At 38.2% G+C, this 24,324-nt stretch overlaps 1 protein-coding gene across 9 annotated transcripts in view; it reads left to right on the plus strand.

The window, feature by feature from the left end:
• Positions 1 to 360: 360 nt before the first annotated feature.
• Positions 361 to 24,324, plus strand: part of fgfr3 (fibroblast growth factor receptor 3) — a 73,473-nt gene continuing 49,509 nt past the window's right edge. For 6 of the 9 annotated variants that reach the window (XM_038304682.1, XM_038304684.1, XM_038304687.1 and 3 more), the window contains exons 1-2: positions 362 to 826; positions 8,655 to 8,885. In XM_038304682.1, coding sequence (XP_038160610.1) covers positions 8,738 to 8,885 — 148 coding nt within the window. In that variant the 5' untranslated portion in view covers positions 362 to 826; positions 8,655 to 8,737. Of the gene's footprint in view, positions 827 to 8,654; positions 8,886 to 24,324 lie in introns of all 9 variants that reach the window. The other 3 variants (XM_038304683.1, XM_038304686.1, XM_038304691.1) reach the window with 2 other exon arrangements.

The raw sequence follows: 24,324 nt of genomic DNA on the forward strand, positions 1-24,324 counted from the left end.
GTTTTTTGTTTTTGTTTTTCTGCTTGTCCTCCTGCTGCAAGTTTGCTCTTTGAATTAATTGCGACCCGTTGTAGCCCCTAAAAGGTTTATTTTTTTCTTCTGCAATATTGGAATGGATGAAATTCAACTCCTCAACAAACAAAAAAGAAAAAGAAAAACTGAAATGTGCGAGATTTTCTGTTGTTTTATTTATTTTCCAGAATCAGCCAAAACTTTACTGATGCTGCAAACAGTTGGGACAGGCCTAGTCTGTAGGTTGTATGTGCCGATCATTTATTTTGTAAGGATGCAACGGAAGTGTCACCCGCGTCTGAACCAAGAGGACTTTTTAACACCTCACCAACTCCCACTACATGACAGGGGAGCAGTCAGGGGAGCCTCACCAGTCGGAGTTGGCTGTCCAGTGGCAAAGAAGCGCGCGAGAGCCATCCTCTCAGACTAGAAGCGGAGGAACCGCGTTCGGAGGAGCCAAGTTGCCCTCGTGCGCACGTTCCCGTTTCCAACTTCTTTACGCGTGCAGGGGACGCTGGTCGTGTTTTTGGAGCGTTTGGACCATTTGAGCCGCCGCGCGCGGAGACGAGCTGGATGTAGACGAAGACAAGCTGCTGGTGGTGGCAGCGCGAGCTCAGTTTCTGTAAAGTCGCGAGGAGCGCGCAGGACTCTGCGTTTGGGTTTTTATAGTTTATAATCAGAGCGGCTGAAACTGACAACAAATCGGTGGATTTTTTTTACAAGTTTTTGGTGAATAAAGGTTTTATTCTGATAAAATTTGGTGGACATCTGGGAACCTGAAGACTAGAGTTTCTGCCAAAACTGATTCACTAAGGTAAGGTTATTATTATTTTTATTTATGTACTTATTTATTTTTTGTATGTTAAAACCCTTCTTCATTTCCTTGTACCAGGATTGTGACATTTCGGTGCTCCTATGACTCAGTCATGTACAGTATGAATTGTCCTGCGCAACTCCGATTCCAACTTGAATTTACATGACTAGAAGCGCACTAATGAAGCGTCAGGCTCCTTTCTCACTCCGAGCGCATTTTACGCGTCAATATCAACACATACATTTAAGGTTTTAATCAAGATTCCTGCGGCTTTTTGATTTTTTGTTAAGCTGAATGGAAATTGGATGTAGGTTTTAAAATGCGCACAAAACCCATCCACGAGATTCTGCTTCATGATGATTTATTGGAGTTTAGAGAAGCCTTATTTTACAGTTCGTGGAAATAACTAAAAGTTCACTGATTCCAGAAAAATCCTGGAAAACGCTTGAACCACGGATGGAGGTACATGGGAATGTGGTTGGACTTTACGCGCGTTAGGAGTCCAATCAGAGGAAATATTTTATGTTCTTTATGTGCAATAAAGATAAGTCCCCTTTCCATTCACAATAATTACATCTTATCTCTAGCAATAATGTTAAGAAAGAGTGCAATAAAACGGCGTGGCATGCTCCACTGGGTGGCTGAGGCTGCTGTCTCCTCTCTGCAGCGGTGACGTCTTCTCCGGAGCCCCTGGCCCCCCACTCCCCTCTCTGATTCTCCGATGCTCCTTGATCCAATCTCAAATTTCTCCAGAAAGCAGAGCAATATTTTCTGTATTTTATTTATTTTTATGTTTTTTAACGTGGGGCCGCAGCATGAACAAAAAAGCAGTTTAATATAATCTGCACTTATTTAAACTGTATATATTTATAGGATTTTGTTTGTTTGTTTAATAACAAACAAACAAAAAAAAAACTTTAGAATGAACTGCCCCCCCCCCCCCCCCCCCCCCCCAAAAAAAAAACTTTATATTTTATTGGATATTTACTCAAATTTTTTTAATAGATTATTTTTGTCTCATATTTTGTTCATATGGTTCATCTTAGATACATCTGTTGATTCTTATCAGCAGGTGCAGAACATGCAGTTTAATCTGCAAAAGAGATAAATTGATATTGTGATTTGTGATTTTTTTAAAGTCATAAGTAATAGTTTTAAGATGCACAGCAAAACCTGATCTAAAAATAAGTAAAACTTCCCTAAATTTGAGCAGTTATAGATATATTTTGCAAGTGGAATGAGCATTTTCACCCTGAAAATAAGAGGATTAGATGTTATGCACCTAAAATAAGATAATTGAGATGTTTTCTTTTTTATTTTAAGCGTAGCTTGTCTATTCCAGTGGCAAATTGTTTTACTTGCCTCCTCAAAACAAGGGAAAATACACTTTCATCCTCTATGCAACACATCAGCCCATTTCTTCTCAATGCTGAAACAACTTCCTTAAATGTTCCTAAGCCTATAATCAAGGAACTGGTTTAAAAGCTGCAGTAATCGATGCACAGGGAAAAGTTTCATGGATGCAGAGCATCCCTTCACTCAGGTTGTTTGATCAGAATCAAGCTTTTCATCCATGTTAATAAGAAACAAAAATTACCATTAGTTGTGATTAGGACTTAAAGTGTCACTAAAACAGTAATAATTTCTTTGCAAGTTTGCAGATATATATTTATTTACACAAATAAACAGCAAAAAAGAACTTGAACTAAGGTCTACCAACTAAAGTTTTTGCACATCTAAAATGTGTTCAGCTCTCGCTGTTATGCTGTTCTGTTCATCTGGTTTGTAACCCCATGAAGAATAAAACAATATGAGGCTGTGTTTGTCTTAAGGGAATACAATGCTGAAACTGATAAATGTGTGAATCTGTGAACTTTCCTCTCGCTGCCACAGTTATGATATGCCATTTATTGGTAATGACGGCCTCAGGGTTAGGAGGCTCCGCTTGCTAGTCTGACTTTAGTATAGATCAATCTAAATCTGGATACATACTGAAATTCTTTCTGCAGCACAGAAAGTTTCTTAAACAAAAGTTACATGAATTTTTATAGATTTTTTTAGGTTCATATATTCATGCTTCATACGACCTGTATGAAAAAATAAACCTAATTGTTTGGGTAATCTTTGAGTCAGTTCAAAATGAATGCAAATTCTGTTCAGGAAAAGGTGCATGTAAGAATCATTAGTGAACTTTATATTTACAAACTAAAATCATGATAGAAATCATGATAGAAAATGTCATATTCTTTATATTGAGTTCCTCTTTTGCTTTGATTAGACTTAGAGTTGATCTAACAGCAAAAAGCAACAGGCTCATGGTCTCTGTATGAGTCAGGGATGCTGCAGCTGCAAAATGAAGGTGCTGAGGATAATAGTTTAACTAATGCTGTAAATGAATTGCACGTATTGACCCGAGGAACACCGCCTGCCAGTCTGCTCAGACACATTCGGCCTCCAAATGAGAAACTAATTGCCTCTTTTTATGACTGAAATTGCTTTAAGACTATCATCTAGCTTGTAGTTATGGCGCCTCCATTTTTTTCCCTTTTATTTTCAAATTAGATGGCCTCAGCTTTTTTTAATCATAAGAGACAATGCTGAACTGTTTCATAAACTCTGATTTTCACGCACAAAGGGATGTGACAGAATTCAGGAGTTTTATTTTGCTGTCTGCTTTCTTGAACTTTTTAATATTTTTATCACATTACAGTCAAAAACTTAAGTTGTTAACTTATTTTTATGGAGGATTAAAATACCAACACAAAAAAAGTGAAGCAAAAGGAAGATCAACTTAGTTTTTTTTTACATATAGGAATCTTAAAAGTGTGGAGTGAATCTACATTGTCTTCCTTTCTTTGAAGAACAGCTGAAGCTCAGTCAGTTTAGATTGGATGAACTCTATAAGCATCACTTTCTGATGTTTTTGAAGTCTTGTCACAATTTTTCTATTAGATTTAGATTTGGACTTTGGATTTTGGAGAACCTGTAGCAGATATAAATGTACCATCTTCAGTTTTTAAGGACATGAAGGATTTGTTAGCAGACAGACAGTTAAACTCAGCTTGAAGGTAAAAGCTTGATCACTCAGAAATGCTGCAATAATAGTGGATTTTTATGATTACTTCAATCCTTTTGCCTTCCTTTTTTTTATTATTATTATTGTTTTAGTTAGTTGTTATATGACAAATAGATGAATTAATAACTGAAGCTCTTTCCAGTTTTCTGTGCCTCCAGATGAGGGTAACTTTCAGCTGTGAAGGAGGTGAGGCTGAACCTCCTCAGTCGGAGGTCTCTGCTGCTCCTCCTCCTTCCCAGCTGATCAATATTTCTTCTCATTGATGCTGCAGCTCTGATGTGAACATGTCCAATTGGTTGAGGCTTAGAGAGGAAGTGAGGTGACAAACAAGGAAGACCGATGAAGAGAAGCTGAGTCTGTTTCTCTATGTTTGGCTGCCTTAAATACCTCGACACCCCTTTTCTTTTCCCCAAAGCCGACCGCTCTTCTAATGATTAAATTCTGCTCTACCTCTGGAGAAGTGAAGCTGCCTGGGATTGATCCTCACCCAAGAGGGGTGGAGTAATGCCCAATTGAACTGTGCTCAGAGCCCGTTTCTTCTGCCCCTGAGCTTTAACAGTGTGAAAACAGTTCTGCATGATTAATCTTCATGTTTTATTTAGTGCTTTGGTTTGGTTCTGTTTTCTTTTCATGCTTTATAGAAAATACTAACATGAAAACACTTTTGAGCTTTTGAGCTCCTCCCTCAGATCCAATCTGTGTTGTTGTTTTATTATAATTGGATTGGTTATTTGACTTTATCACTAGAGAATGCACCGATCGGGTTGTTTTTGCAGCCAGTACAGGTCTCCAATTTTCTTTAGTATCAGATTGTATTGCTTCCCAGTTTTTTCTCCATTTTCCATGTGCTGCAGGTTCTTTATAAGAGACAGCTTTTTTAAATCAATTTCTTGTGTCATGTCATCACATGTTTATTAAACTAACAAAAAGGAATAAATACTGTTGGTTTACAAATATACTGAGCAGAAAGTATTTAAAAAAAAAAGATCTTTGCTAGTATTTACCCTGCAAACAAAAGACCTGAGCTACAAGCATAAGGGGAAGGTTACTTTCCATAAAAAACGTTTTATATTTGTGAATCTTCTTCATTAAATATGAAGAAGTTGAAGATTTCAATTTGTTCATTGTTGTCAGCTCATACATTAATGTGGCATCAGAGGCTTCATCTGTAAGAATAAGAGTTTGAAATATGTGACTTGTTCTTCTAAATTATTGATTGGCTGTTGTAAACTTGCGATTTCTACTTGAAATTTTTTGATTTGTACTCATACTTTACTGAATTTTACTTCAAAATTGGGACTCATACGCCTAAATTAATGATTCTTACTTGTAAATTTGCGATTCCTGCATATTAAAATAATTTGTAGGCGTAAGTTTGTGATTTATACTCATTCATTTTTCATTTATCCTTTATAAATGTATTTTTTTTGTGTAAATATGTGATTCTTACTTGTAACAGAAGTGTTTATATTCATAAACCTAAAACATTAGCGTAAATTTGTGATTTGAACCTGTATTTTTCAGGAGCTGTAACATGTATTCACAATTTTTACACTTATAGTCTCACAGAAGAAAAATCAGATGTTGCATGTACCAGTTTTCGCTTTTAACTTAGATTTACAAATCCAGACACCTATGCATACTCTTCTTTTGGGTGTTATTTTACCCCATAAAACCAGTTCTCTGCCCATGTGATTGATGTCTCTCTATTTATCCCGCAATGTTTGCTAAAAAAAAGATCTTGTTTTATCAAAAGACGGCTTTAATGACCCACTCGTCTTACAGGGAAGGATCATCCGTCTCAGTGTAATGCTATCTGTCATACTGCAACACTTGGCTTCTCTTCATTGTCTTTCTCTAAACTACCTGCATGTTTAGTCAATCGGAGCTGTTATCGTCTCCCAGTTTCTCCTCACATGGCTGAAAGGCAACTTGCCCAAACAGATCACAGATCTGACAACAGCCGTCTCTGAAATTATGACAAGGTCAGCTATGATGTGAAAAAAAAAGAGTTACAATGATTTTGTTTTTCTTATTAATTCTATATGTTTCTGTGCTTGCCAAAGCTGTCCTTTAATGAGCGCCTGGAGAATGCAGATGTCATTGCACTAGATGAACAAACTGCAACAGCATATAGGCGTCCCTGTGTTTAAGACGCTGAGGATGGGCTTAGAGAGGAGGAGAGCTCCCTCCTGTAAGTGTAGAGGATATGAAAGGCTGCTGAGAGCATGAAATGTGCGGTTTTTAGATTAACACCAAGTGTGTGTTTGTGTGAAGTGGTCCAAGTGTTTTTTTTCTGTGCAGAAAGCTGATAAGGTGCAACCAAAGTCTAACAGTTTATGCTGAGCAAGGAATCTGTCACGGGTCCTCCAAAGAGAATTAAAAATGCTGCTGTTAGGAGGAAAGACAACACAACCTTATCCTGAGCTGTTTGGGTGCAGAGAGCACCCCTGTGTATGTGCTCATCTAAAATCCTTGCTTAAATGAGTCTTTGTGAAGCTTTATACATTTTATTTTTCTGCTGTTTTTTTGGCATGGGACATGCTCAGAAATGCTTTCTGTAAAAATACTAAAGTATTTCCACTAGCTTACAAAATTATTTAAGCCCCTTTAACTTCCCTATAACTGAAAATGTTATATTTTTATGTAAAAGACCAACACAATTGAATTCAGCTTATTTATATAGCACCAATTCACAAAACATCTCAAGACAGTTTACTTAGAGAATTGAATAAGATCACCCAGTCAGATTGGTAAAAAGTTTTCTACCTAAGGAAAACCAAATAATTGCATTGAGTCATTGACTTTGCAGGATTCAATTGTCCTGCATGAGCATGTGATGACAGTAGATATTTGCTTGGATTGTGCAAACCCTCACACCGAGCATTGATGCATTGACAGTGGAGAGAGAAAAAATGCCTTTTAACAGGAACAAACCTCCAGCAGAACCAGGCTCAGTGTGAGCGGCCATCTGCAGGGGCGGACTGGGGAGTTCAAGGAGACAGTAGCAGAGATACAGTACAAGAGAAATATATAAACACTGATTCATAAATAGTTTCTATGCTAGCAAAGGTAACAATAAAGTAGCTCCGTAGATCGTCTAGGAAAGTAACAATTAAGAAGGTGCCTCCGGCAGTATAAGCCTATAGCAGCATGATTAAAGCAATAGTTACCAGAGCCCATCTGACTATAAGCTTTATCAAAAAGGAAAAATTTAAGGATAGTCTTGAAAGTACTCAGGGTTTTTGCCTCACTGACTAAAACTGATAGTTGGTTCCACAGGAGAGAAGCCTGATAACTAAAGGATCTGCCTCCAATTCAATTTAAGAAATTCTAGGAACCACCAGGAACATAAGGATTAATAATATCTCTGATAAGAGATGGAACTTGGTTCTTGTGTGCATTATTGCTCAGCCCGTCTGAGTCAATACTGAAACTATAATCTAAAAGAAAAAAAAATCTATGTTTGGAACACTTTGATCCTTTCCTTGTCAGAAACTCTTCAAAAGTGCAGTAAAGGAAACTAAATGAAACTAAATGAAATAACCGACTGATTATGCTGTATAACATCTCACTGTCAGGCCATAATTTGAGAACATCAACGTGTATCAAGGGAGAAACACATCAATTGAATTAACTTACCTGTCCAGAGTGCAAGGTATAAACTGTTTCCCCGCTGCACAGATGTAGACTCTCGTTTTCTCCTGGCTATTACTTCTTTTTCGTTTCTTTTTTTCTTGTCGCTCACATGACAAAGAGGACTAGGCTGGGTTCATAACTCCTTATGTATCTATAAACTACCAGTTCTAAGTTTTCGTCTAGTAATTTTGCAGGATATGTATTTATTAAAGCAGTACTTGTTTCTTTTTCTTTTTGCTCATAAAAATCCCATTTTTTTACACAGTCCCTTTAAAGCAAGTTGAATAAGAACAGATTGTTTTACATAAACTGAAGAATTTCTGTAGCACCAGTTGGAAGCTTAAATTAGATAGATGCTTAGCTTGAGATAAACCAAACTGAGAACCTCTAGCCTGAAGCATTCTAAGTATGGGGAGATGGGCTAAGGTTAGAGATACCAGTGGTATAAGTGTATGTACCTTACATGGGCTTTGCTCTGCTGTTTTTGGGCACTTCACTCAGAGCTTTCAGTACATTCCAGCCTCTCCCAGCTTATGCAAACAGCGGGCAGAGCTCTTCATCATCTCACTCTGTACCTGCTGTGTCTCTGCCTCCCCCCTGCTACTCACCCTTAACTCACACTCAGCTCTAAACTTGGGTATTCCTGCTGGAGGAGCAGTACATTTGCATCAATCAGCTGCCAGACCACGCAGAGGAATTTCCCATGCAGTGCGCCCTGCGAATGGAAAGTGAGCCTTGTGAAAGTTTCTTTGGCTCTGAAAGTACACAGATCTGCTCTATTCCAATAATTTTGTTTAAAAAATGATTTAACAATCTTTTATAGTAGGTTTGAGATTTTGGAAACAGCTTTCTTCTGAGCAGGGTCTCTGTTAACTCACCTTAGCAGTCAGGTGTAGTGAGAGTGTCTCTGAGCAAAACAGAAGAGAGGGATTTCCACCCTAATCTTTAAATCTGTTCGGAATGTCATGTCAAAATATTCGATTATGTTCACAGAGCCCACGGCGTTACTCCGTTTTGGTTCAGGTTGATTTCTCACCCAGTGAACTCTCAGAAGATTGCATAACTTGTTCTCTCCAAATTATTTTCTGACTTCATTATTTTTTTTTTTTAAAGGTCGGAGAAGAGGAGTTGTTGGACCCCTCTTTGCCTTTTTTGCGGCATCTTTGGCCGCCCGGACAGCATGCAGATGGTGGAGGATGGTGCCTGAGTTGGAGTCGGCCCTTGCGGATCTGCGTCGGACCTCTCCGTCCAGAGGAATGACGGCTCTGTGGTGCTCATTCTGGCTTTCCCTCCTGCTGCCTCTCAGTGTCTCAGCGGTTAGACTTCCCACTGCTCAGCCCACAGGTAGAAAATCCTCTTTCTCCCATTTATGTTGTTATTATAGCTAGGGCTACAACTAAAAATTATTTTTGGTAATCTATTTATTTGTCAGTTATTTTTCATGCAGTTATTTTTCAATTAATCAATTAATAATAATAAACCAGGTGAAAACTATAAAAGGAGTTGTGGATAGAGCTTATTTACTTATTAAAAAATTTCTCACCCTAAATGCAAAATTTCTATATACATTTTTACAATTTCAGTATAAATACAGCTCTAAGTAGGTTTATCTTTTACCTAAAGGTGTTTTTTATTTACTGTTTTGTTATTAAGTAGGTTCACAACTATTTCATTTATTGATTAATCATTATTAATCCGATCAATTGTTTCAACCTAGTTAAAGCGGTTCAAATACAGAAAAGAACAGAAAAGAACTGAAAAAAGATAAATCAACATCTTAGTCTCTGTTTGTGCTTTATATGGTTTATCTATTTTCATAATGCATTTTATTGCAAAGATTGAACTAATCCACAGTTTAGCTGGAACAGAACAGATATTACTAGGGCTAATCTTCCCTTTAAAAGGAACATATTTCCAAAAGAAAGCCAGAAGAAGTTCAGGTTTGCCGTCAGCTATGGGGGGAGTAAAACAAACTCGTCTGGCTAAAGTCACGTGATAAAAACAGAAATTCTTTTGCCATCATGTAGGGATACGTTTTAGAACCCCACCCTGAAGCAGGGATGGGTACTAACTACTAACATTTACTCAGTTAGATTTACTTGAATAAAAAGTACTCTTCCCACATCTGACCTGAAGACACAATCCAAACTATGAAACACGGTGGTGGCAGCATAATGCTGCCGATATGAAGCCCTTTTGGTAAATCGATTTCAAAAGTAAATTCAGTTAAGAATCTTTACTAAGTAATTTCCTTTTCTCAGACTTTCCATCTTGTGTTAAAGAGTTGGAGCTATTTAGAAAATCGTTACAGCAACAACAAACTCTACATTCCTTATGATACATTGTTGAAGGGCTTTAAAGTTACAAAGTGGGGGTAAATATAAAAATGTGTTAGAACTTTTGAGAGAAATTATATGATCTCTTGTGGTTTTGCACGTTTAAAACTCAGCAGCAGCGTTTAGTGTGTTTCAAACAATGGATCTTCTTCATTTGCATCGTTTTCCATGCATATGACATCCCACTTCAAATAAAAGAAGTGTTTTTTAATTCATTTATTGTTTATGTAAATGTGCTCTTTTTCATTTTCCCCCCTCTTTTTTTACAAGGAGGATTTAATTGGACTGTTCTTGGTTTGTTGAGCTTAGTGTGGTTTTTCCTCTCTTTGTTCTTGAGGCGGAGACATGCCCACAGATCAATCCAAAGTAGAAGTCAACTGTGTTTTCTTTAATCTCGCCATATTGCGCAAAAACAAAACAAAAAGGCACAAACAAAGCACAGTAATCTTTTCTTCTAAAGCATTAGTCAAGAGTTGACTTTTTTTCTCCTCCCTCTTTTTTTCCTCTTTAAGTCAAAAGCCGTTTGAAACGATCCTTTGACACCCTTTACATGCTGCAGTTGGATTAAGAAAGATGAGGAGCTGTGTGTTTTCTGGAGAGGATCCAGATGTGTTGTGCAAGAAATGTTTTTTTCCCACTCGTTCATGTGAGTGTAAGAACATGTTGGGGCTATCTGTTAGATATCGCAGCTCACAGAAGGGATTTGGACCGCAGATCGAATGCTTTTTTAATATGCATGATTACTTAGTAAAAAATTTCTTCAATGTGATGTCATCTTAGGAATTAAAGGCTGAGCAGACTGAAACAGCTGCCCTCTCTCATGTTGTACGCCAGTGATGCAATAGAAGCTGTTGTGGTTCTGTGCATCTTGGCGCCCTCATGGCGTATCACTTTTTGCCTCAGAATCTGAGGCAATTTTTTGTTTTTGCCTTTTTTTTAAACAGCTTCATGCACTTGCAGAAATGCAGCAGACACACATGCCTCAGAGGAGCAGACAGTTTCACGCCGCTGCTGGTTCTAAGCATGATTATGACGGTTCAATTGATGTGAAATGGATGGCAGCATGTTTTCTGATGAAAAGACAGGGCTTTATCTCACTCTCCTCAGTGTCTGCATTGTTAGTTGCTCCTACCTTCCTGGAAATTATGGATTAAGATCAAATCAAGCCAAATGGGCAGATTTATACAAGTCTTTTCTAAGATGCTTCATTGAAGCAAGAATATGAAGCTTGTTTCTGTTTGTCTCAAAGAAACAGCTTTCGATTTTTAGAGATTAAAGTGGAGAAATAAAGAACTTTTTTAATGATGGTGCAGAGAATTATGCAATCAGGTCAACATTTTCTAAGGTTTGCAAGGCCATAATCACAGACTGAAGAGCGTAATCCCCTCAGCATGATGCTGCCACCCTAACTCACCATCTGCATTAAATTACACATAGAAAAGGCTGGGCGATTATATTTATATAAACAATATGAAAGCCTCAGAAAAAGCTGATAGGCAATACCCCCTACAGATGTCTATGCAAACTTATGAAAATCATTGTGTAAAGTCTATGTGACTCTTTCAATATAACAAAAAAACATATATAATTATTTATATGTAGAGCAACAAATTTAACAGATTAAATTAACATATAACCAGGTGATTATCTCTCCCTGCACATAATTCAGTCCACAGCTTCTTGGCTCTGTTCCAGTTTCTCTTTTATTGCCACCTTTTTTTTTTTTTTTTTGTTTTTTTTTTTTTTTTTTGGTGATTTACTGTTTTTTTTTGTCCATGAAGACAAACGCACCTAAACCTGAAAGTCTATGTTCACAAATCAGTTAAAAAATTTGCAAAAAATCTCTTAACTAGGTTTGAAAGTACAAAGTAAAGGTCGCCATTCTATTCTGAAACATCAAATTTTTAATAAACCCTTATGATCCTTGATAAACACTGGAGGCAACACTTTATAAGTCTTTCTTTTTTAAATGATCTTGTTAGCTTTTCTCCCTCTTTCTCCCTCACTGATGCCACAGCTCCTATGTCATAATTCTGCTAGAAGTGCACATGCATAATATACATGTGTAAATGCACATATGTAAACTACTCTCAACTCACATTTTGAATGTTTTATGCAGTCAGATTTAATAACTCGAGTCCCCCCCAATATACCACTACCATGAGTTCCTGCTCCTTATCTGCTCTCCTGCTTTTTATACTCCTATAGATTCGCTCCTACTAACGTGTGGATCTTTTTCTCTGTGTGTTTGAACCAATCTGACTGTATGATCTGATGTGTCTTGAGGTGACATGTGTTGAGAGATATGAATAAATTATTATGAAACTAAACTGTCTATAAATAGCTATGTCTAGGAGAGAAACAGGACAAAGCACTGAAAAAAAGGCTCAACTCTGTCATTTTTATGTAAATGGTGTTGTTGATAGCAGCAGCCCAGCTGATGTGTGCGTGCTCAGATTGAAGGGTGCCAGCGTTTGCCAACATAAAACACTAAATGCTTCACTCTCTATTGGCAACTTTTACGATTCTCTTACAGTAGGCTCAGGAACCAGGAAGTAGATAAGAGCTTCATGCATAAAAGTCGTCGGCTCTGTACCTTCAGGTTTTAGAAGGGAAAAACTTGTCTTGATGTCTTGATGGCCGATTGTTCATAGGAAATATTTGTTTCCAATCTGAGTGTTTGATGAGAATTTGTAAATTTTTCTGTACATTTTTTACGTATTGGTTCTTTAACTTCATCTTCTATAAATCATCAATATTTGGTATTGCTCCATTTTTCTGCGTGTCCCCACCTAGTAGGTATGTCCGGCTTGTCCCCCCTGCTGCTTTCTGGGCTCCAGCAGAGTGCCCGTGTCCACAGATGGATGAGCTGTGGGGGTAAAATGACTGTCGTTTAGTGGCAGATGGCATGATTTCCCCTCAGAGAGGTGAAGTTGTTCCTTAGGTCGACGCTTTCAGTTTGTGATTTTGTGGGTGTGAAGAGGTGGATGGAGGTTTGATATATCTATGTGTCAGAAACTGATCAAAAGGTGCCGTGGACTGAAATGTCCTTAAAAGCTTGAAACAGCCTGAAAGCTTTTTTTTGCCTTTTTTATTCATTTTTGACCACAGACAGTGGTAATTTCTCTTTTTAATTTGTTTTTTTTTTTCTTTGCTGGTAATAGGATCCCTCTTAGAGGTGAAACAGCTATTTCTGCTTAAAAGAAATACAATAGTTGCTTTTCGCTTATGGAACATTTTCAATAAAAAAAAAAAAAAAACTGTAATTATTTCGAGGGAGGGTTTATTTCACCGAAGGCCCTGAAAGCATGTAATTTTATGTATAAAAAAAACTCACCCAAAGAACAAAACTGCCCATTAAAAAATAATCATAAAATGAGCTTTAAAAAGAGTCATTTCCAGACCTATTCCCTGTGTGCTTTAGTATAGCGAGGCGGTTCTGTGGTCTGTCTGTGAGGGAGTGTGACGTGCAGTCCCACATTTCCATTAACTCTGCACGGTTGTTTATTTGTCCAAAAGATGGTGGCATTCCTGAATGTTGGAAGAGAGGGGAAAACGCATTTTGGAAAACCCGGTTAGCTGATGTCAGAGAGCAGTGATGAAGGACAGAGGCTGTATGTATGTGTGGCTCATTCTTCCACCTTTATTCACTGACCACACACACACACACACAGCCACACACACCTCCTGCTGGTGGCCTTTTATGTGACATTTTATCACTCTGTGACCACAAACCATGATGTATTCCATTAGTATTTTTGTGACAGACCTATACTTAGCCTGCAATGCTAAAGGGTGAGGAGAAGGAAATAAAAAAACACCTTCTGCTGCAGATAGATTTGGGGAATTCTTTAGGTCATCCGTCCAACCCATCTTTTGACGCTTTTAACAGATTTTATTTCAAAATTCACCTGTTTCCAGCTCCATTTGTCTTTTGTCCCAACAGCATGAAACGCTGAGAAGAAGCAACTACTTTCTCTTTCATGGAGCTACAAGGATATGGCAACACCTGAGCTCCATCTCATTTGACTTCAACCTACTTTTTCTATCAGTGTTCAATCCTTTCATGGCGCCAACCAAAAGTAAACTTTTATATTTTTTGGATCCACCAAATTCTACAAAACCATTCTTTTATAATATATATGAATTTTTAAACTTTTATCTGAACCATTCTAGATGTTTTGTAGATGTAGTTTTGTTTAAAAAAACTAATTGGGCTCTTTTATTTTTCAAACCACATCTATTTGTTTTGTCATTTTGTGAAATTTCAATGTTTATTTAGAGTAAAATAAGTGTAACAAGTTTAACCATTTCCAGATCAACAATTCCCTCTTTAAAAAAAAAAAAACAGTAGAATCCTTTTTTATTCAGGCAGCTGACTGACAGTGTGCAGCAGCAAATGGAGGAGGGGCTACTACTGTATGTTTTCTCATTTAGGTGATATCTCGCTACTTTTTGCTTTATCGGATTAATTTTGCCTTTCTGTTGCATGTTGAAGGGATTTGTTTTCAGAATATCATCATCCATGTATAAATTATGAAGTAACCTACATCAGTGCCCTGAAATCATCCTATTATGTGCTTCATGTGTGGGCTAAAGAGCCAGGAGAAATCAGGCTGTTTATCAAAACTTGCCTCTAAATAGCTCTTACTCTTTAACAGAAATATGTTAGCTTTTTAAGCCCCTGTATGATGTATACTTCCCTGGCAACGTTATCAGGAAATCTTTTGGCAATGCGTGGGAAAAATACAGGTCAAACAAGCTTTAGAGAAGGCTGATTTTTCAAACAATGGCAGCTTTGTGTTAACTCTGTGATGCAAGTAATCAGGCAGACACTTAAGACACCTTTCAGTGAAGGTATTAAAAACTGAACAGTTCCCCTGTTTAGTACAGGACCACATCCTTATATACTTTCAGATAAATAAATAAAAATATGATTATGAAGAAAAGATAAGCTGAACAAACAGCAATGTACCGTTCCTGTGAAAGTTTTAATTTATCAAAGTAAGAGGAAATAACTATTCAAAGCATCCTGGCACTGTGAAAATATCTCCACTCCATTGATACATCATCTCTTATGCTTCTGGCATTTATTTAACAACTGCCAGGTGGCATTATCCACAAAAAAAAAAACACATGAACCTTCCTAACAGTCACCAATCTAACATAATTAGAGCACATCAATAGCTCATGAAGAAGACAAAAAAAAAACAAGAACCAAAGCAGGCCTGAAATACATCTGCTCAGGTTAAATTAATGATTTAGAGATAAGGCAAAAAAGGCCTCCATGGTATATTCCCAAAACAAAAACCACTGCTGAGTAAAAAATAACACAAAGGACAATCTCACATTTCATAAAAACTCCCTAATTAAAATCTCCATAATACCCCCAAACCTTTAGAAAATTATCTGTCAAATAAAGAGATGAAACTCCGTTTAATACAGTCAGTGTGTTCTGACAGTTGAGCAATATGCTCCAAAAATTATTAATGTTATATTTAAACTTTGTATTAGCTAAGGTGACATTAGCTTCACTGTTTATACTGAGGAAATGGAGGATGGAATGAATTCTTATTTACAGCTGAACACAGACATTTATATTTCCAACCAGTGTGCTGCTACTGTTAATAAAAGAGCTGCATGGTTGGTCTGAGCCAGAATTCTGCTTTTGAAGAGAAGTGTCACTACCCGAGCCGTACCATCAGCTCATTTGCGCATGAGCAACCAGGTATACATCGGGGTCTTGCTTGATTTTATTTTGTAAAAAAAAGACCTATTTAACCTGAACCCTCCCCAAAATAGTAACTGTACTCATTTTGAATTGAAAAAGCTTCCTGGATGGAAAACGAAACATCTTCAAATTTAGAAAACAAAGTCCAGTGGTTTGTTTTTTTACTTTTTTGAAATAAGTGTACTAAACTATAATTTGTTAAAGGTTTACACAGTATTTCCAGACAAAATAAATGCCCTAAAATAATTTCTGTGCTACTTCCACTAACTTAATGTGGTCTTATTGAGTTTTGTGTTTTCCTTTCGTGTTACCATTATGGTATATAGTGGGTAATCTAAAGAAAGAAACAACTAAAATGCAGAAAAATTTGGTTTAATCGTATTTTGCCGGACAGCTCTGAGCATGTCCGATGATGACGTCAGACAAGCAGTTTAATGGAGAAAATATAAAAAGCATCAAATTGTCTCAGAAAAGTCATAAAACATGGTTTAAAGATGTGCGTGGCATTCTTTAGTGAGTTTAGGATATAAAAAAAGTAATTCTAGTACCATAATTACATTATTTATTGAAACCCGAATGTATATCTGGTTGCGCATGCGCAAATGAGCTGGTAATACGAATCGTACCTCTGGTACAGATTGGGTAGTGAAAACAATTACTAGCCTGAGTTTGCTAGTAAAAGGAGAAGTATTTCTAATGATACTAGCTGCAGCTAGGAAGAAAATAGTGCTGTCTCAAGAGGCGGGACATCCCGAAATGTAGCCAGTCACAAGTAGTTTACTTCCTCATATAAGTTCCACCTTCAAATAAAAAAATAAAAAAAAACATTTTAAAAGTGACGAAAGTTGATAGTGCACAGTAATCAGATGTTAGGTTTTAAAGAAGATTACCTTTCACATAGGGCAAGGGTGTTTTGGAAGTATTGTTTAAAAAAGAAGAGTTAATTGTTTGAAACTTTTGTAACTGGTAACACAAAAGTAGAAAACAGGAAATCTTTAAGATTACAGTTTTGCACTGAAATATGAGAGTCGAAATTATTGTTCTGTGCTACAGGGCAGGGATAGCTTTGGTTGCTTCTTTAATTTTACTTTTTAAAGTAGAAATTGCTCCAGAGGACTATCTGGTTTTAAATGTCTGCTTATGTTTGTCGTCTTTATTAAATCTGAGCTGCCAGCTGCAGATCAGCAGGTCACGCTCAGCCAGCTTGCCTCATTCAGACCCTGTCTGGTGCTCTCACCTGTCTGTGTGTTATTACACATCATTAAGGCCCTTTGAAATCTTCTCTACGAGCCGTTCAATGAATTATGGATGAAAAGACAGATCTCCATGCCCGTGTCTAACCTGTGCCATCTTCATATTCCTGTTTTTTTCTCTGCTTGTGTTTCTTTGGACTTTCAGTGCACCTACATGAGGAGTTTTTGTACTTGAAACACATTGTTATTGGCCCAGAAATCTGCTTACTTTCTCCTTTTTTTGATTTGTTTTGAAGTTTCTATCAGCCTTTAAGCTGATAGAAACTCCCTCCCACCCCATAGCTGCATGTACTGTGCTGCAGTCTAATGATGTCTTTGAGGCACTTACACACACTTCTCTGTTTCATACACACCTGTACATGTCCTGTGCTCTACCCTGGCTGCGGTTCAGGGCAGTTCTTGGCCCGTAGGCTGACAGTGCTGTTGACATACGGTAGGTTTTTAATTACAAAGCTCCCCCTTAAGGCAATTGTTGAGATACTTAACAGATCAAGCAGACAACATGGGGAGCAGAAGGACTCATTGTGTCGTATCAGAATGACTATTCTAAAATTGGAACATAAGCCTTTTTTATTTCTTCCTTACAGCCAAAAAAAAAACAGTTTATTCAGCTTTGCTTTTTTATTAAAACATATCTGGTTTTTCACCCTCTCTCTATCATGATATGCACCTGTCCCACTGTCATTTAGATTTACTGCCATCAGTTATTGAGCTGAATGTTCTTCAGTGAATCGTCGGAATGTATTTGCCGTTAAAAAAAAGCTGCCAATATATCAAGCAAGTTTTAACCTGTTTTACGATGTGTTTTTCCATGCTTTGAGCTTTCAATTCTAATGAGAAGGGTTTCATTTATATGATATTTTAAGATCACGTAATGTCTTTAGTTTGTTAAGTCCATTAGTAAATTTAACCCATAGTATCCACTTGGGCTCTGCAGTTAATTGCATTTGTAGTATAATCGCAATTTAACAAAATGTAGTTTTTAAAATCACCGAGGTGCTTAATGTTGTTCAGAAAAAATTTAACACTGACTTTTTCACACCGGCCCTTAGTTGGCATTAATATGCTTAATGTGGGTTGGCACAACACAACCAGGCACAGGGAGTTTAAAGCATGCTTCAAGGTCATGAAAACAATGGAACCCTAATGTGAAATATCAACTTGCTTGTAGTGCAAAAATCTTTCCCACATCTGACAGATAAGAAGCCATGTTTAGATTTATAGCAAGATCAGACTCTAAACAATTGGATTTACCTCCAGCAACCCCTAACCACACCCCTATCACCAAAGTAGGCTGACAATTATATTATTATGATAATTCAACACACCTTAACCATTCATCCAATCAGTGGTAATTGGTTCTTCTATTTAGTTCTGTAGTCTATACCTTTTATTCGTCTCTGTAAACAAATAGGCAATTGTCCCAAAACAGGATTTATGTGTTCTGTCAAACCCCTACTTACTGGCATGGAAGAAGTTTGTGTTTCTTTGCACCTTGAAGATAATGAGCAGTTTTCTAGCAACACTCTGCTGTGCTTGTGTCTGTCCCACTCAGCAGAGCTGAGGCTCTCGCAGGAAGACAGACAGAGTAAAGCCAACAGGACAACCATTCTTTTACTACACTTTCCCTGTAAATGAAACGCCGATGTGGATCGTAGATTGTTGCACAACCCCTGATGTTTTGCACTAATTACCAAATCCTAATTAATTGTGTCTGTATGTTCCCATTTTTTCAATTCCCCTGCTTTGCTTGGTATGGATGGAGACTCTCATGCCAGCTAATGCCTGGTGTAAACCTCACAGAAGCTCCAGAATGGAAGCTAACCTTGGATATGCTGATTGTTTGGACTCTATGTCTGCCTCCCCTTCCGATCAGAGGCCTAACAGTAAGAAGGCCTCTTTAGCTCAGCATGTTGGACGCTGTAAAATAGAGCCACAGAGGATCTTCCCCTTTGCATCTGTCTATCATTCCGACCTCTAACCATGAATAAACTGTAGTCTGGCTCTGCTGTTCGGCATTAGCATTTCTGTGAATAAAAATTAGAGCCAACAGACAAGGGTTACAGTTTGTGTCAGAGGTTGAGGGAAGAAGGCAACGCTGCATATGTACATCCTGCTCTGGAAGTGTGTCCGCTCTCTTTCATCTTCTTCCTCACGTCTCCCTCCTCTTTTCTTCACTTTCCGTCCCTCTCTTTGTCTCCTCTTCCAAATGCATGCTCCTACACATCTGCTAACTTTACCCTTTTCCTTAATACAGTCTAATTAGGTCACCTACTTCTCGCTCCGTCTTTATTTTCTTTCCTTTCTTTCTGTAGTGCTTCATCCATCTATCTTTGTTCACTGCTGAAAAGATCCAGAGGTCTGTGCTCTCACCCTGATATGTGCTTCTGTTTAACACTCTCCCACTTCCAGCACAGCTGACACATCTAATATTGAAACCAAATCCCTCCCATCCCACCCCACCCCACACATGCACACACAGTATTCCCTTATGTTATTTTGCCAGGAGAGCTAAAATAATAAACCCTTGTACCGTCTGCAGAGTGTAATGGAAGCCGTCTTCACTTTGGAAAGAAGAAGGAGGAGCTGATGTCATTCTGCCTATAAGTTGTGCAGCTGATTTTATTCATAATTTTTTTCAATATCTGATGTGAAAAGATTTTTTTCTTAGTTTTAAATGTCTGTTTGGTAATAGTCTGCACTGTTTCCATTGTGATCTTTATCACAGCACACAGAGGCCTGTTTGGTGTGAATCACAGGATAAAATCCTGCTAATCATTAAAGCTTTGTAGAACTCAGAGGGGTTTAGGGCTGGTGTCTATCTGGAAGGATCAACTTAAACAACTGTGATAGAACTGGTTTGGTTTTCTGACAGCCTGCTGATAAAGTGAGGCTCTAACTGACAGAAACCATAGAAGCAGTCCTGCGCAGGAAAGAGAGCATGGATATAAGTGATAACAACAGACGCTACAAAAGCTAACAACTGTAAATAAAGCAAAAAAAACCTTCTAGTTAAAAGTTTTTTTTTTTACATTTGGTATGTGATAACCACAATTATCACTGTTTCTGCTTTGGATTTTCAGCCCCCTTTAGATGGAGGCGGCATCATGCAGCAGGAGATGCTTTTATTTAACATTTCAGTTCAGTTTATTTCTGTAAATTCAATTCAAAACACACGTCATCTTGATTTATTTTATAGAGACAATTCAATCAGATCATCCAGCCAGAAAAAGTTTTCTCTATAAGCTTAACCAGGTAAATGCATCCAGTCATCAACATGCACCCTCCTGGATTAGCAGACATTTGCATGAGTGCAGAGAAGGAGCATCATCTCATACATGTGACGTATTAATTGCCTCATGGTTTAATATGCGCACAGAAAACATTCATGTGTATGGAGAATAGATTTAAATTAAACTGATTGTATAATTATTTATCAAACGTGACTTTTTGACATTCTTACTTAACTCCTCTCAGAAGACATGAGGGAATATATAAGACTTTGTGTTCTAGATCCAAGCTAATATGGCCGCCTATCACACTTTTAATAAATCAGTGAATTTCTTCCCTTTCTGCGAGGATACACACTGTTATCTCTGGCGTTTATCTTGGGCTGCTTTAGTAGTTCTCCCTGTGTGTAGGTGTGTTTGTGAAGAGGTCACACTTGGCGCCCTGGGAGGTCAGGGCAGGGTTCTAGTTGAGGTCATCGAATGTCAGAGTTCAACATTTCAATCAGCCATCTCCTCATGCTGTGTCAGTGTGTTTGAAGATGGTTTCCATCAGCTGTTTTGTGTCTCCAGACGTCCAGATAAGAGACGTTCAGGCACTACTTTCAAACTTTGAAAAGTTGTTTTCAACCAGGATTGCAAATTATGCAACCTGACATTTTTATAACTGACTTTTATAACTTTAAGTCAGTTTTTTTGAAAGATTTAAAAAAAAAAAAATGTTGTTTGTCTCCATCATTTGACATTTCCATGTCATCCTGACTTCCATTGGGAACGTTCATGAAAATCGCCCCCCAGAACATGAAGGGATCCTGCTGCTCAAACTAGAGACTCTGCAGTGAGCATTCATACCTCATAAAGCCACCTTGTAATCAGATTGGTTCCTTGGTGTTGTTTTGAGAAGTCTAATTATGTTGTCCAGTAACCCCCTCCTTGCGCTCACTTTGCAGACATCTTGGCTGTTTGGGGGTCCGGCTTCTTACACTTGTCTGCTGAATTGAAACTAGGCCAGCTCGTCTTTGGAATGACAATTACCATGAGCCAGACCCACACCCTGTTCTTAGGCAGAAGGGATGGGGGGGGCAACAAGGGTCTGAAAGGAGCGAAGACGATTGGGCTCTGCCAAGAAACTCTGGATGTACAGTCGCTTCCGATGCTCGTTAGTGCAGCTGAGCTTAGGTCCAGGCCTGAGCGGGAGTGGAGGGGGAGGAGGGGTGTTCATGCTGGCACAGTCCGGGGCGGGATGTTTAGAGGCGAGGTCTATCTTTAACTTGATTTTGGGGGCTCTTTTGATGAAGCGGCACAGCTTGGTAGAGAGACCCTTCCCCCTTTTCTCCCTCTCCTCCTTGATCTCTCTCCTCTTGGCAGGCTTCACTGCATCGGTGTGAGGTTGTCAGGCCGGCCCAGATTAAAGGCATTGTCCAGAGGTATTTACATCCGGCCAAACCATATTAAACAGAGATTAGGGGTTTTCACTGCACATTTGAGAAAGGAGAGGAGAAAAAGAAAAACGAGTGACAGAAGAGGGAGACTTTCCAAAGACGAGCAGGATTTACAATCTGAGTGGTTCTGAAATGAAGGAAGAAAAATGTGCTCTTTGTTGAGGGGGGAGGAGATGCTTGTTGTTGTCGGTGGTGGTGAGATGCAAAGTTGGGGGGGGGGGTTGTGCAGATCCTGTTTGAAGGTCATGTGATACTGGCTTGTCTGACAGGTTGCTGAGCGTGCCAAGCGCTTGGCAGCCGCTGCAGTTTTTAGAGCAGAGGAAGTAGAAGCTGAAGAATCTGTTGGCGGGAACAGCGAGCAGACGAGCTGCTGCTGCTGCTGCTGCTGAGAACATCCCAGTCTGAGGCTGCCTGTCTGTTTATAACGCTCCAGCTCTGTGTATAAAAGGTGTTCACCTAAACTTTGGGTTTCATAGCGACAGATACGATAAAAGTACGACAAAAAAGACGTTATATATAGTGTATAGATGGATGCTTAGAATAAGAAGTGAACAATTAAAGCAAGATTAACTTTCATACTTTTCTAAATCTAAGTTCATTTGTTGTTGAGTTTTTTGTTTTTTCTTGGAAAAAACCCAACAATATGCTGTATAGTTGTGAATTTTATAAAATGGTCCACCGGGCTTTACATCCAGCAGTTACATGTAATCTGTGTACAGCAATGAAAACTACAGACCCTGTGGGACAAAGGTACATTTTTCCACAGCAGAAACCGATATAAAAATATGTAAACCTTTCTTTAAATATTTTAAAATGTGCCCTTAATTTGAGCAGGTACATAAGATGATCTACCATGAAATAAAGATTTTAAGTCTTAAAATAAGATAATTAGAAATCATGCACTTGATACAAAGATAATGATGAAGTATGTTTTATTTTATTTTAAAAGTATATCATCCTATTACAAGATAGAAAACTTTTTTTTTGTTAAAATAAACTTACTTTAAGAAGAATTTACTTACTAGAACTAGAAAAAACAAATACTGTGAAAATACTGCTCAGTTTGACTGACGTTATTAACAGCTAGCGTACAGAATCAAATGTTATACTAATGATGTTACAAAAAGACCAAATCTCCACCACACTGAATTCAGAGTTCCTATGTTAAAACAGCTTTGTTATTTCATTTTAAATCAGCTCTGTTGTGTGAAAGCAAAAGCTGTGGAAGTGATTGAGGTTATAGGAAACATCATCATCACTAATAGCTGCAGCCATATATTGTGAACCTGTTTGCTGATCAGCATTCATTTCTTATTATATTTGCAGGATGTTTATTGCATTTGAGTTGAAATATCTGAGCTAAAGTTTAGCTGCATAAGTTATTGAATCCATACATGCAAATCCCATTTTTCTGCTGGTTATTTTGTCTCCGGTGCAGGCTCCGTACACATCTGGAACTCTGAGTGATTGCTGAATGCTCGGAAACCGGGAATCCAGCCTTTTACAGTAGTAGAAGCAAACTAATTACCTGCAACAGGCCATTTGTTGCTGAACTATATGCTGCTGCTCTGGGAGCAGACCTGCTCTGCACATGTGGGAAACACGGCCTTGTCGTATGATTAGTTAAATGTAGTGAGGAGGAGGAAAAAAGGGAGAAGAATAAAGATAAATGTCTCCCCGGATCATCTGGAATCCATTGCTTTCTAAAGCAGTTCAACTCAGATATGGCTTTAAATAAGGCAAATTCTGCTGCTTTTCTACTCAAATCAAATCAAAGTACCTGTTAGGTAAGTCAGTCCAATAATCTGTTATTATTTATATGGCATCTTGTTAGGCTATTTGGCCCTAAGGAGGGGATGGCTGCAAAATAAAGGGCATGGGTGAACAATTTCTACCTTAATACATATATATAATGTATTTATTAGTGTCTTTTTCATATTCTGTCACATTAATACCATAAACCTCAATGGATTTAAATATGGGATTCTATACTTAAAACCAACAAAAAGTTTGATAATCTGAAAAACATAGTGTGCATTTGATGCTGCTGCCATCATGCTTCCCGATGGGGATGCAGCTGGGCAGAGGGCTCTGTTATCATCAAACCAAACAGTCAACATTTTTGTTGGTGTCATTTAAAAATGGCTTTCTATAAATACTTGTCCAGGCACCAGATCCCAGGTGAATTGTGGGCCTCATGGGGCTCTGTAGGCTGCATATTTCAGCTTTTTTTTGCCAGTCTGTCAAACACAATCCCAATAAAACACATTGCAGTTGTTGGTCGTGATAAGATTTTCAGGTAGTGTGAAAGCTGTAGCAGAGCACCTGACACCCTGCAGTGTTTCAGTAAATGTCATTTTAAATCCGACTATACTAAATCAAGCTGATATGACAGACATCACAGAGACGGTTAGTCTACACTTCTTCCTGTTCCTCCAAGATCTTTTACTCAACCCTGCAGCGTTATGTGTGCACATTATAGAGGGAGACGTTTGGAAAGACTTCCCACATAAAGAGCACTTTTTATCCCTGGGGCCTTGGCCTGCCCACTGGACCCTGAAGAAGTTTGTAGAGGATAAATAAACCTCTTCAGACGCACAGAAAAGATGGAGGCTCTGTACGGCACTTTAACAGACAACACAGCCCAGTATCTGAGAGACAGACTTTATATTATTCTGAAGGGCTATTTGTTATGATATTGCTCTGAAAGGGTAAGAAGGGCCAGGAGGGCATGGGCCTCTTGATTTATGGAGTGACTGTCCAGCCAGGGCCACAGAACTACACAGACAAAGCA

Source organism: Cyprinodon tularosa, unplaced genomic scaffold (assembly GCF_016077235.1).
Source record: "Cyprinodon tularosa strain WSP-4 unplaced genomic scaffold, ASM1607723v1 ctg54, whole genome shotgun sequence".
Lineage (NCBI taxonomy): Eukaryota > Metazoa > Chordata > Actinopteri > Cyprinodontiformes > Cyprinodontidae > Cyprinodon > Cyprinodon tularosa.